This window comes from Chanodichthys erythropterus, chromosome 3 (genome assembly GCF_024489055.1).
Source record: "Chanodichthys erythropterus isolate Z2021 chromosome 3, ASM2448905v1, whole genome shotgun sequence".
In the NCBI taxonomy this organism is placed as follows: domain Eukaryota; kingdom Metazoa; phylum Chordata; class Actinopteri; order Cypriniformes; family Xenocyprididae; genus Chanodichthys; species Chanodichthys erythropterus.
Genome location: NC_090223.1, coordinates 10,189,961 through 10,202,941, shown reverse-complemented (window position 1 = coordinate 10,202,941; position 12,981 = coordinate 10,189,961). Strand labels below are relative to the sequence as shown.

At 40.4% G+C, this 12,981-nt stretch overlaps 1 protein-coding gene across 1 annotated transcript in view; it reads left to right on the top strand.

The window, feature by feature from the left end:
* Positions 1-12,981, top strand: part of LOC137003062 (60 kDa lysophospholipase-like) — a 40,398-nt gene that overhangs the window by 15,064 nt on the left and 12,353 nt on the right. Inside the window, exons 8-10 of the mRNA XM_067363085.1 lie at positions 524-636; positions 2,663-2,845; positions 3,539-3,652. Coding sequence (XP_067219186.1) covers positions 524-636; positions 2,663-2,845; positions 3,539-3,652 — 410 coding nt within the window. The remainder of the gene's footprint in view (positions 1-523; positions 637-2,662; positions 2,846-3,538; positions 3,653-12,981) is intronic.

The following is a 12,981-nucleotide window of genomic DNA, read 5'->3' as shown; positions in this document are numbered from 1 at the left end:
TTATGGTGCTTCTGAATCTTGTGAAAGCCTGATTGCAATGTTGAGTAGATGTAATCCATATACTAATCTATATCCATTACCAACTTCACAAAGTCACCATTGGTAGTTGACAAGTTATTCATTACATTTTTATGAATGTATAATTTAGTTTACTTTATTTTACATTTTAGTTAACTTTTTAGTACTTTTGTTTTGTGTTTTTGTCATTTTTATTGGTTTTTCCTTTTTTAATATTGATTAAGTTTTTAATAAATTTGATTTCAATTTTCAATCATTTGCTGTTTAATAATCCTGTGGTGAGAAGAATGAATTACAAAGTACAAATATTAGTCTTGTGTAGATTCAAAATTAATATTAGTTTATAAAAACTGCACATGTAATAACTATGCACAAATTATTAACAAAAGTTACTTTTTTGATAGTATATTATGTCACATTGCAACTCCCTTTTTAGTGATGATGCAGTGTTATTTATTTTATTCAGAGGTGTTGTTTTGAGTATGTTTTATTTCTTACTCTTTAGTTAACTGGGATATTGTGTGGCGAGCCAATACAACTGCCACATTCCGTGTCAACACACAATTGAACCCTAAAGTGGGTCTCCTGCGACTCTTCCCAGGAATCACTGCTGAGAAAGTAAGGCCATGTGGCAGACATGTTCACAAAACCCTAAATGCCAAGGCCAAGTCAGGTCTCAAGTCTTAGCTCTATTTTTAGCAACAGACTATTTTAGTTAGTTATTGTAATTAATAATGTTTTGAAATATCAAAACTGATTTCTACTTTAATGTCTAATAAAGCACACATAGAATTACTTACATCATGAATTAAATTTTTATTCACAATAAAAAATAACTATTACTTTCAACACAAAATACTATTTGGAATTCAGGGACAACAGTCACCACGAGAAAAAAGTGCTGTGTATTTTGAGCTATTTGAGTTGCCATAGTTTGCTGTTATAAGGACCACCCGTCAGCCCAATGGTGGAATCCGGCGGCCTGGGCGAAGGTGTAATGGGTGTATGTCTTTTCAACGCCCCTGTGAAGTTCACTCAATTTTTAGAATGTAGTTTCAATTGTACTTTAACTGCTTGTTTAATCTGACTCCAATTTCAAATGATTATTACTCTTAGATCGTGTTTCTAATTAAGGAACTAATCATTGGTTATGTATTAATTTAGATAGGCTATTTGATAATTCTTGGTATCCCGTACTTTTAATTATTCATTCATTACAGATCCGATATTGCACAGGAAGTTACATTGGCCGTATGTACTTCTACGATAAGAAATGCATCAGTTTCTGATTCTTAGTCAGAGGGTGCAGAGTTTACTAATGCATTTGAGTTGAACCGCCACATGCTTGTTCATACAAAAACATAGTTTTCTTAGTCACGATACTGCAACTTGCTCAGTCTCACATGATGTGCAGCATGCTCCTTTTATTGAGCCTTTAGTTTGACCTATCCTGACTCAGATTTGCGGAAATATGGACTCCAATAATCTACCTTACCTTAAGGTGTGCATTTAGCCCCATTGTGAAGGTACTCTACATACTGTTGTATTTCAAGGTGAATTTACACTCGCTCAGAAAAGATAAGTATTATAGTTATATGCAGCTATTTTAAAATTGTAAAATACTTAGTTTGTTCAGCATTGCAAGAGTTTTATTTGCATTTATCTTCTACGAATTGTCATTTTAACGATATACGAGCTGACATTCGCTATTGAGTGTCACTGACTTTGCAAAAGATGAACAAAAACATGACTTGAGAGTCCAAATCTATTCACAAATCTGTTTTGCATCTAATAAATAAGTTTTTATTAGTAAGAATTTGATTGTAGTGCTCTGTAACAGGAATTGTTACTAGTAAGAACTGATTTATAGAGCTCTCTAATACAATTGCAGATCTCTCTAATTGAATTATGGAGCTCTCTAATTGAATATTTACTAGTAAAATGCAATTACGATGAGTAACGCTGGGAACAATTTAAACTAAAACGGCTTGCCATACACTGTGTGTCTCTCATTGAAAATGAATTATGATGACTTGCGCTTTCCGTGTCCTGGGTGAAACTACTGCCTTTATGTCAATGAGGTTCTACTGGCCCCATTTATGAGTGGAATTCTCCTAATTTTCCCAATGCTTCTGTATGTTGTTCATTTATATAAAAGCACCTTTCCAATGGCTGAACAATATGTGTGCGTTCAGATGTGTCACGCACAATATAATAATGCTGGCACATATTGACAGAGAATGAATGAATTAAGAATGAATAGTAAAATGTTGTGTTTCATGTCGTCATGTGGGATAGTAAAGAGAGAACATAATCGGAAATGCTGTACCAAAATGACATGTTTTTTACGTCTTTGTCTTCAAGTCCAACTCAAGTCTGGGGTCAGTTCACAAGTCCAAGTCAAGTCGCAAGTCTTTCTTTTTTTTTTTTTTTTTGCGACTTAGACTTGAGTTTCCATCTCTGCTGTGTGGTAATGTCTGTCTTTATTTGCACACTTATTTTTTGCCAAACCTCTTCATTCAGTGCAAACATGTTCATTATTTTTTGCAATTTAAAGTAAATAATGCCAGAAGTTTCATTTTTGGCTGAACTTTTAGAATGTTTAAATGTTTAGATGTTTAAATGAGATCCATTTTCTCATCAGGTCAAGGCCTTCTTGCAGTCTATGGATGGGATCGTATTGGAGACCTACGGCAGCGGTAACGCCCCTGACAACGACACCGAGCTGCTGGATGAGATTCGTAACGCGACGGAGAGAGGACTCATCATGATCAACTGCACCCAGTGCCTCCGGGGCACGGTCACAACCTCATACGCCACTGGCCAGGTATGGGAGTTTGATTAAAGGCACAATATGTACGATTTTTGGATTAAAATATCCAAAAAACACTAGAACAATGTTACATATTTTATATACATGTGTACTTGAATTATCCCAAATATTTCCAACAATGTTCAAATCCAAAGAACATCAGCAGTTTTAATCAGTGTAGCAGTCTGTGTCACTGAGTCGGCTGTCAACGACATCATATCCGCGTTACCCTCGATTTCCAGTTTTAATTTCGTAGAAATCCACTTGTGACTGGTGAGCAACTGTTTGGAGACTTTTTAATCGACAGAAAGCTACTCATTGTTATATAGCTCAACACAGTTAGTCTTATTGTTTGAATCTCTTGTTTTCTTGATTTACCGCAAGTATAACATGTTTGTACCACGCCTCTGAAACAATGCTGTTTTGTCAAGTGGCTAACATAGCCACAGTAACAGTGATACAGCATTTTCTTCATTGTATAATATACTGTAAAATTAATGTATTTTAGTATGATTGTTTTGACCAAGTTAAAGATCGGTTGTGGAGGTGAAGACAACAAATCCCATGATTCCACGTTCCTTCACTGCCTCATCAAGCTATGCCTTTGTTTTTAATAAGTGATCTCTAGTGGCGAAAATTGCACATTGTGCCTTTAAAGGCCTTATGTAGGGGAATTCTAGCATTGTGTAATTTAATATTCCCTCTCAGGCTCTAAGTGATGCCGGTTTGGTCGGTGGGTTTGATATGACCACAGAAGCCGCTCTTTCAAAACTCTCCTATGTGCTGGGAAAACAAGACCTCACTCCAGAAAAGAAGAAGGAGGTATGGAAAATGTCTCTTAAAAAATACATTTAAACCACATTTGGGTCAATAACATACACATTACCTGTTACGATCACCAGCTGGAGTGAGTAGTGATTACCCTGGACGACCTGTCACTTTTATTTGATTGATGACCTTTGACCTGACCTTTATGACCTTATGAATTATGATATTAGCCCTCGGGATATTACCCCTCCCTCCAAGGTTGACCTTTGACATGGGTTGTGAATGTGTCCATTGATCCCCGGGGATTTTGAAATACCTCTGGTGTTGACCTGTAGGTCATTAATGATGTGGGACAAATTGATAATTGTTTAACTTTGACCGTGCAAATTGTACATCCTTAGGGATGATTTCCGGGGTTGAGGGTCACATGTGTTGAGCAGACATCAGCATTCCAGCTCGTAGTCTATAATATAAAAAGCCCGTTGTGTATTCCACAGAAAAGAAGTGTGAAACATGGATCGTTTAAACTCACCTAAAACTCCTGAGACAGCGCGGTGTGAAGAAGAGATGGCAGAAAGCCTGACTTTGGCACCACGAAAACCACGTGGATATGTCTATTTAACAAAGTTTCTCCACGACAGTAAGAACTGTGTGAGAGGGGAATTTGTAATGAATAGTAACCGTGTATTTGGTTATATATTCAATAAGGAGTCCCGAGTCATTACGCTCTACACCACCGACAGTACCGGCGAATTTATACCTGGAGAAGACCCCTGTCTGATGTTTCCTGTTAAAGACTGGACTTTATTTTACACCCGCGTCTGGAAAGATCTGAATGACTGTGGAGAGGAGCCTTTGTACATCGCTGAGTGGGACGGGGTAACTCCGGATGTTCGCTATCGCGTGGTCGGTGATCACACTAATAAGAAGCAGGATGAGTGCGTCTACATATTCTGTTGCAAAGACAAGACAAAGCTCAGAGACCGTGGCGGGGTTATCCTACATGATGAGCATCATGATATGTACGAGATGCAATTTTTGTTCAAGTGGTGTGATCTGACTATGCTGAGCACCCATTTCTTAAACATAGACAAAATGTTCAAGTGGTGCGACATGCGGGATGGATACAATGAAGTTAGAGTACAGCTATTCAACACAAAGAGATGCGCGCGCAGCAGCGCGTATGCTCTGCCGTCCCCGCCCATTCACTACAAGCATTTATAAGCATCAGCATGACCCACCCATATCCTCAGAAGGTCTTTATAAGCCATGGCTCAACACGATACTTCAGAGCCTGCTCACATCTGCAGCTGCGGAGTCTCTTTCGACTACGGGTTTGACCCTCCTGATGACAACGCTACTAGCCATATTCTGACAGACAATCCCTGTTCATCTGACTCCGATAAGCGTTGGTTAGATAAATTCTGCACTGAGCTTGGACAACGTGACCTGAGTTTCCTGACTGATCACGGTGAAACTACATCTACAGCGACGGAAAAGGCTCTAGACACTCCTGACGGATGCTTCACAGATGTTGGATTCAAAATCGTAAAAGCTACGATCATAGTGCTACTGCAACACCTCATTGGTAATAAGCAGAAGGAGGACTGTGAAGGCTGTGCTATAAATCATCCGAGCCAGCTACAACATTCCTGCCTGTTTGAACCTCCGACATACTACTTTGACACCCACTTTGACGAGCTGACCAGCAGACTGTTTAAGCCATATCTCCGGACCATCATTGCCTATGCGCTACGTCGGTGCGGGTTAAAGTCTCATCCTCAGCGAATTCAAGGAGCAGCCGGAGCCATTCTGCACGAACTAAAAGACGAACCATTCATCACCGCAAAACTACAAGAAATCAGAGACAAACTTCTGGACAAATCCTGTGAGAAAGTTGTGCTCGACACCGTCGATCTCTGGGAGGGATTCTCTGCTGTGAATGGAGAGTGAGCAAGACCCCACCGCAACCATGGGCTCAGTATGTAGCAAATGGAACATCGTAGATAATCTGTTTAAAGAACATTACAGAGGCCAAATGTATGTGTTATTGGAAAATTTGCTCAGTGTGTATGATCGTCCTGATTATGAAGATGATAAGGATGTTTCCCCCCGCGAAGTAAAATTCGTGAAATACAGTGAACAAATAAGAGGCATGTCTCTTTCATGGGTGGATTTGAAAAACATATGTGTTAAAGGGTCTGAACCATATTGTGATACAATACGAAATGTTCTGGAGGTGATGACTCAAAGTAACGAACGCTTTCGTAATAGTGACATCCTCTGTATCTACACGTATGTAACAGATGTTTGTGGGGATCTCCTTACAATCCATAATGTTGATTGTGACATTATCAATGATATTATTGAAACAACGACGAACTATGTCGTAGACCATGATTGGAAGTCATGTCGTGATTTTCTTTTCTGGCTAGACTATCACTAATTTTTATTTTTACATTTTTTACTTACTCACTTATATCATGTGGTCATCTTATGTCGTTATAACGGCTACTTACTGCGTAGAGCAATTTTGATGTATTCTTATTTAGAGTATGCTATCATTATGTAATCCTATTTCAATTTATTCTTTTATTACCTACGACATGATGTCATTATGTATCCTGTTTTAAAATAGTTCATTTTTAATAAAAGATTGATTCTCCCTGTGTGTATGTCTTATTCTTTTGCGAGGGTTGAGACGACAACATGTCGGAGCTCATGAAAAAGGCTTATTACACCCCATCTAACCCCGGTTCTTTAGGCGGTAAAAAACGATTAAAAGACTCCGTCTTAAAGGATAGTGGAGTACGTCTATCCGATAAAGAGGTTTCGGAATGGTTGGCTGGGGAAGACGCATACACATTACACAGATCAGCCCCAATAAATTACAAACGCAATAGAGTTGTAGTATACGGAGTGGATACCCTGTTCCAAGCTGATCTCGTGGACATGACTGCCTATTCAAAGGATAATGATAATAATAAATATTTACTAACATGCATCGACGTGTTTAGTAAGTACGCATGGACTCGAGTGCTAAAGAATAAGAGCGGGCCCGAGGTGACTAAAGCGTTCGAGTCTATACTTGGAGATGGACGCGTGCCGCAGAAATTGCAGACGGACCAAGGGACAGATTTTTTTAACAAGCGTTTTCAAGATTTAATGAAAAAGCACAACATTAAACATTTCGCAACGGCTACCGATTTGAAAGCCAGCGTCATTGAACGATTTAATAGAACGCTAAAAAGTAGAATGTGGCGATTTTTAACAGCTACAAATTCCCGCCGTTACGTAGACGTTTTACAAGACATCATGCAGGGGTACAATACTAGTTATCATCGTAGTATTAGGATGAGACCGGTGGACGCCAACAAAGAAAACGAGGGGACGGTGTTTCAAAATCTGTACGGAGATATAAAGAAAAAGAATGAAAAAGTTGTATTTAAATATAAAGTCGGAGACGTTGTTCGAATTTCTAAAGTGAGAGGACCGTTCACCAAAGGATATGAACAGAACTACACAGAAGAATTTTTCACAATATCCTCAAGCATTCCACGACAGCCTCCTGTTTACAGACTGTCTGATTATGACGGGGAGGTCATCGACGGAGTTTTTTATGAAAAAGAGAGCAAAAACAAAGCGTTTAAGGTGGAAAAGATTTTAGGGGAGAAAAAACAGGGGGGATCTACGCTTGTCTTAGTGAAATGGTTAGGATGGCCGTCAAAATTTAATAGTTATGTAGACAAAAAAACTCTGGTGGACCTGCAATCGCCTTAAAACACCTGACCGCATACAGGATTAGATCATTTGAGTAAACGGGGTACCATGGGCAATGACGGATTCTACGTTACGCTGCCGTGCAATGCTTCTTTGTCGGTTTATCCGGAAAATCGTATCTCTAGTTACAGAACAAGGTTAGCGAGTCCTATCAATTTGAAAGGTAAATGGGAGGTGGCACTCGTTGAAATTGAATATCCTAGAAGTTGGTACGCCTTTAATGATGAAGACGGAATTTTCAGCCTACACACCGCCCCCGCACCGGGCGCGAAACAGTCACAACCTACCCCAGGCCCATTCCCGGTTAAAGATTCATCAAAGCTTTTTGTATCAAGGACGGTTCGAATAGACGGCGGGTACTACGCGAACGTTCGTGAAGTGATCCGGGCGATAGGTGACGCTATCGCACCAACGGCTGTATTCGGTCATGATTCTTTAAAAAACAAAATGTATATGGTCGCGAAACCTAACGTTTCGGTATCCTTCTTTGGGAAACTCGCCGCTATTTTAGGAGTGAATCCGGGTGATGCTATCGGCCGTTCGGACTACCATAAAGATGCTGATTTTACAAAGAGCCAAATTACGTTTGCTCCTCATCAAACGGATATCAACAGCGGTTTCTATACTATGTACGTTTACACCGACATTATCCAATATCAATCAGTTGGCGATTCGTATGTCCCCCTTTTGAGATGCGTACATATAACGGGGGAGAACAATGATATCGTCAGTGTTAGATACGACAAACCACATTACGCATCGGTCAACAAGGAGCTCATCACAGATATTACCATCGAACTGAAGGACGACCAAAACCGCGAAATACCATTTTCTTACGGCAAAGTCGTCGTAAAACTACACTTTAAACCATCGAAACAATCCATTTTTTAAAAAATGGCATATTACAACCCCCGAGGGATGGATGCTACGGATTATGTTAACTATTACCAAAATCAGGCCGGCGGTGGTCTACCGGGGTATTCAGGGGGTGGTGTCATGTACGGGGCGGGGTTAGGGGGGTTGTTTAGAGGTTTGTTTAGGATGGCCATACCGCTGTTGAAAAGGGGGTTCAGTATTGCTAAACCCCACCTAAAATCGGCTGCTAAAAATATAGTATCCGACGTCGTCTCAAACGCATTGTCGAGAACGTATAACGATAACACTAAATCTCAAGACGGTTCGGGTCTGATGGTCATGGCCCGCAAGAGAATGTCTAAACCACCGGGTATAAGGAGGCGTGGTCATTCGATAAAGAAGAAAACAAAGCGGGGACCCAAGAGACATTCAGTTGTGCGCAGAAAGCGTAAGAAGAGTGTAAAGCGAAACGTATCAGTTAAGAGATCCACCATATTCTAACATGGCATTACTCCACCGCATGTCAGGAGAGTGCATCAAGTCCGAGTTGGACTTGTTCAGCCTTCCTCTGACGCAGACGGTTATTGAGAAAAGCAGTTATTTAGAAGTGCCTCCTTTATCGGCTATATCGGACTCTTCGCCTTTGGAGTTTTTTATAGCTGGGAATGGCGATGATTATGTTGACCTAAATAACACACTGCTGTATCTGCGTCTTAAAATCACGAGACCTAATGGAGCTGATTTACCAGACGATGCCAAGGTCGGTCTGATAAATTACCCCGGGGCTACTATATTTTCACAAGTTGACGTGAGTCTGGGAGATCGTTTGATATCTCAGAGTTCGAGTACGTATCCTTACCGATGTATCATCGAGAGTCTGATCAACTACAGTAAAGATGCATTGGAATCACTTTTCTCAGCCGGCTTGTTTTACAAAGACACTGCCGGGCATATGGATGCGACTGACCCCGGCGGACATAACCAGGGGTTGAAAAAGAGGGCAGACTACACAAAGAACAGCAGAGTAATCGAACTGTTGGCGCCTATTCACAGCGATATCTTCTTTCAAGAAAAATTGATGGTGAATGGAATCGACATTAAACTGATGATCAGAGCCAAAGACGAATTCTGCCTGATGAGGGACGGGGATGTAGCGTACAAATTAAATATTATGTCAGCGAGCCTATTTGTCAAGAAAGTCTCTGTATCACCGCCTGTGAGACTGGGGCATGCCCAGGCGCTGCTGTCGACTACCGCAAAGTACCCAATAGATCGTGTTTGTTTAAAAAATTTCTCCATACCTGCAGGGTCCCGTGTTTCGAATCAAGAAAATTTGTTTTTAGGAACGCTACCAAAATCTATCGTCCTGGCTATGGTTGATAACGATGCGTTCACAGGAACGTATAATAAAAACCCTTTTGCGTTCAAACATTACGATTTGGAGTTCCTGGCAGTCTATGTTGATGGACAACAATTCCCCGCCAAACCGCTACAACCGAATTTTGAATCGGGGGCGGCAGTACGTGAATTTTATCAGCTGGCTATGGCCTCTGGAAGACATCTTAAAAACCAAGCGACAGGGATGACTTTCTGAATGGATACACCCTTTATGCCTTCAACCTCACACCTGACGAAGAGTGCGGTCAGCACATATCGCTCATTAAGTCTGGTAACATCAGACTCGAGGCACGCTTCCGACAACCGCTGCCACAGACTATTAATTTATTAGTCTACGCTGTCTTTGATAGTATCATTGAAGTGTCTAACCGCAGACAGGTCCTGGTTGACTACTATTGAAATGAACACAGTACAGCTCACCGGCATCATGGACAAAATTGCTTGCAACGTTCATTTTCTTGGGGCACTCCCGAGCGATCAACTGCCTGAAACACCATTAAGGAACTCGCCATCCACATTGATAATTAACACACACCCAGCACAGCTGCCGGGTGAACATTGGTTGGCTGTTTATTTACATAGCAACGGTACCGGCTATTTTTTCGACAGTTTTGGAAATCCCCCCGACAGCGACTGCTTTCCAGGGGCCATAAAAAACTTTCTGCTAACCAACGCATCTGAAGTAGTATATTCATCCAGACGTGTGCAGGATTTCACATCGGATACTTGCGGACAACACTGCGTGTTTTTTCTGTATCATTTGATCAACGGACGTAGTTATAACGATGTGTTGAAGATGTATGGCGATGATTATATTAAAAACGATAAAATGGTAGCATACTTTGTGAAAAGATTAAAACCGTATGTATGTAATGAAAAATTTGCATGTATTCAGTGTGCGCAAAAGTGTAATACTCATATGAATCATGTTTAAGTTTTCAATTCATATCGATATAAATAAAGACTTAAAACCGAAATCTTTTATTGTGTTTTTATTTCTAATTTTAAGCAGACAGTACATATACACATTTCATGAAACAAATATTAACAAACAAACCATTTTAAAATTCTAACCACTGACTTCGATCGATAGTCGGCGAATTGAACGCATGACCTTCTGAAGCGCCTGACACGCGTACTTTTTTTCTTCTTTTAGAAATCGATTTACGTTCTGGTGTAACAATATCAGAAGGACTTTCAAATTCCGGGGGAGCAGTATCGGGTCTTTTTAAAGAATTAATCATCCGTCTAACATTATGATTCGGTATGGTAGAAAACGGTATGTTTAATTCGGCAAAGGTTTGTATAAACTCTGACCATCCTGGAGGTCTTCTGTCATCCCGGACCTTTTGTGGCGCTATGACATTTTTTATCAAATCAAGCATGTGCGACCCAGGTATGGCTTTTCCCCTGAACACAAACTCCCCCGACTCGTTCCATGTGCTGAGTCCTTTAGCTTTAGACATCTTGTCTAATATGTACCGACTGTTTTTCACACTTCTTGATGGTACATTCTTCAGAACTTCACTCATGACATCATCCACACCTCCGTCATCTTCAGGTATAGTCGGTGGACGTTCATCTTTATGGGATGGTTCAGAATTGGGTAGTGACAACGTTAAAACGCTACTCTCCCGTTCACCTTGTTTAACGATAGTCAAAAACCGGGTCAGGATGTTCGCATAGAGTTTGGCTTTTTCGTACTGATTCAAATCACCCCTGAGCAAGATCGTCTTTATGGAAGTGTCCAGATCGTTCTCTACAGTCTGTTGGATATTTTCACGAACATTCTCATTTTTCAGCTTTTCCAGCTGATGTTGTGGTACTAAATACATTTTCTCAGCATACTCCATACTCAGCCGCGTCTAGATGCTATCAAGCTGGAAATAAATGGTACAGCGACACTAAGGAGCGGTAAAAGAAATCCTCCAGTCTGATTAAAGACTTTCTTCTTGGCTGATAGGCCGATTTTTTTATCGACGACAAATTTAATTTCCTTTTTTCTCCTTCTCAGTTTTTGGTACTGTTGTCGATTGACAGGAATTGTGCCGTAGAGTATGTTGAGAGCCACTTCGCACAATGTTAAAATGAGTTCGTCGGACGCCGATTGTAAAATAAGCCGGCGTTGTTTAGGTGTAGCTTTATGTATTACCTTTAACAATGGTAGATGTTTACAAAGTCGTGCAGACATGACGACTGATCACGTTCTTCGTTTTTTCTGGAGATAAACCACTTGATGGTCGGACAGCAATCCTGTTCTGAGACGGAATTGTTCAGGAGTTTTTGCTTTATAGTCTATCATTAAATAACCATAAGGTCGACTGGTTGCATCTTGATAGCATTCCATAAAGTATTTTGTGTTTCCAGGATACATTTGCCGACCTAGTACCGCCACTTGATTGGCATCCCGCGGGTTTTTAAACAAAATCATATAATTTGTGTTCAAGCTGATGGTTCTACTGGATTTACCTTGGGCAAATAAATTCTGCACAATATAAATAGCGCTAAGATTACGATGATGCACAAATTGAGTGAAAACCTTTTCGACCTGATTGTTTCCACACGCTTCGTTCATAAGGTCGTCCAAAATCAAAAGATTTGTCTTGTTGACGGGTAATAAATCATCATCACTGAGACTCTGAGGAATTCCTTCCACAAATTTAATGTCGTACAGTTTAAGCAATTCATCATACAGTGGCTGCCAGCAGCTATAAATATACACAATGTTTTCAATTTTTTTGTTTCATGCCATTTTCCAACAAACTTTTTACAAAATAACTTTTCCCTGAATTAGAAGGACCGCTGATTACCGCAGAGAATGGATGCTGAAGTCTGAAATCAAAATCAGAAGCATCCCGAAGACCCCTGTGTAGCATCGAATCAGTAGCCATAAGGTAGAGTGGTGAAATCAGGTAAAAGTCTCCGTTTATTATACACCACCTTAAACCTTTTAACGACTGATTTGTTGTGCAGAGTGAGAGTCTTTTTATTTCTCACAATGTTTTCAGTATGGGCCAGGATGCATTGCGAACTGTCATGCGTCATCACATAGTTGTTAACCAGACCAATAAGACTCTCCAAACGAATAGCTTGGGAATTTTTTGCGTTTAACGTTATACCCTTGGCTTTCATGCACACTTTACCTTTGGCAGTGCGATATCCGTAAGATTTCGGACCGCTAGAGCAAAATTCTGTAATATAATCTCCGTCGTCTATTTCATTCGTCAGCTCCCCCAGATGATCTCCTAGAGGGGGATCCCAATCCCCCTCCCTAGAGACAAAAATAACGCTGTCGGTGTCGGAATATAACAAGCGGTCACCAAGTTTATCCATGAGCTCGTACAACTCAA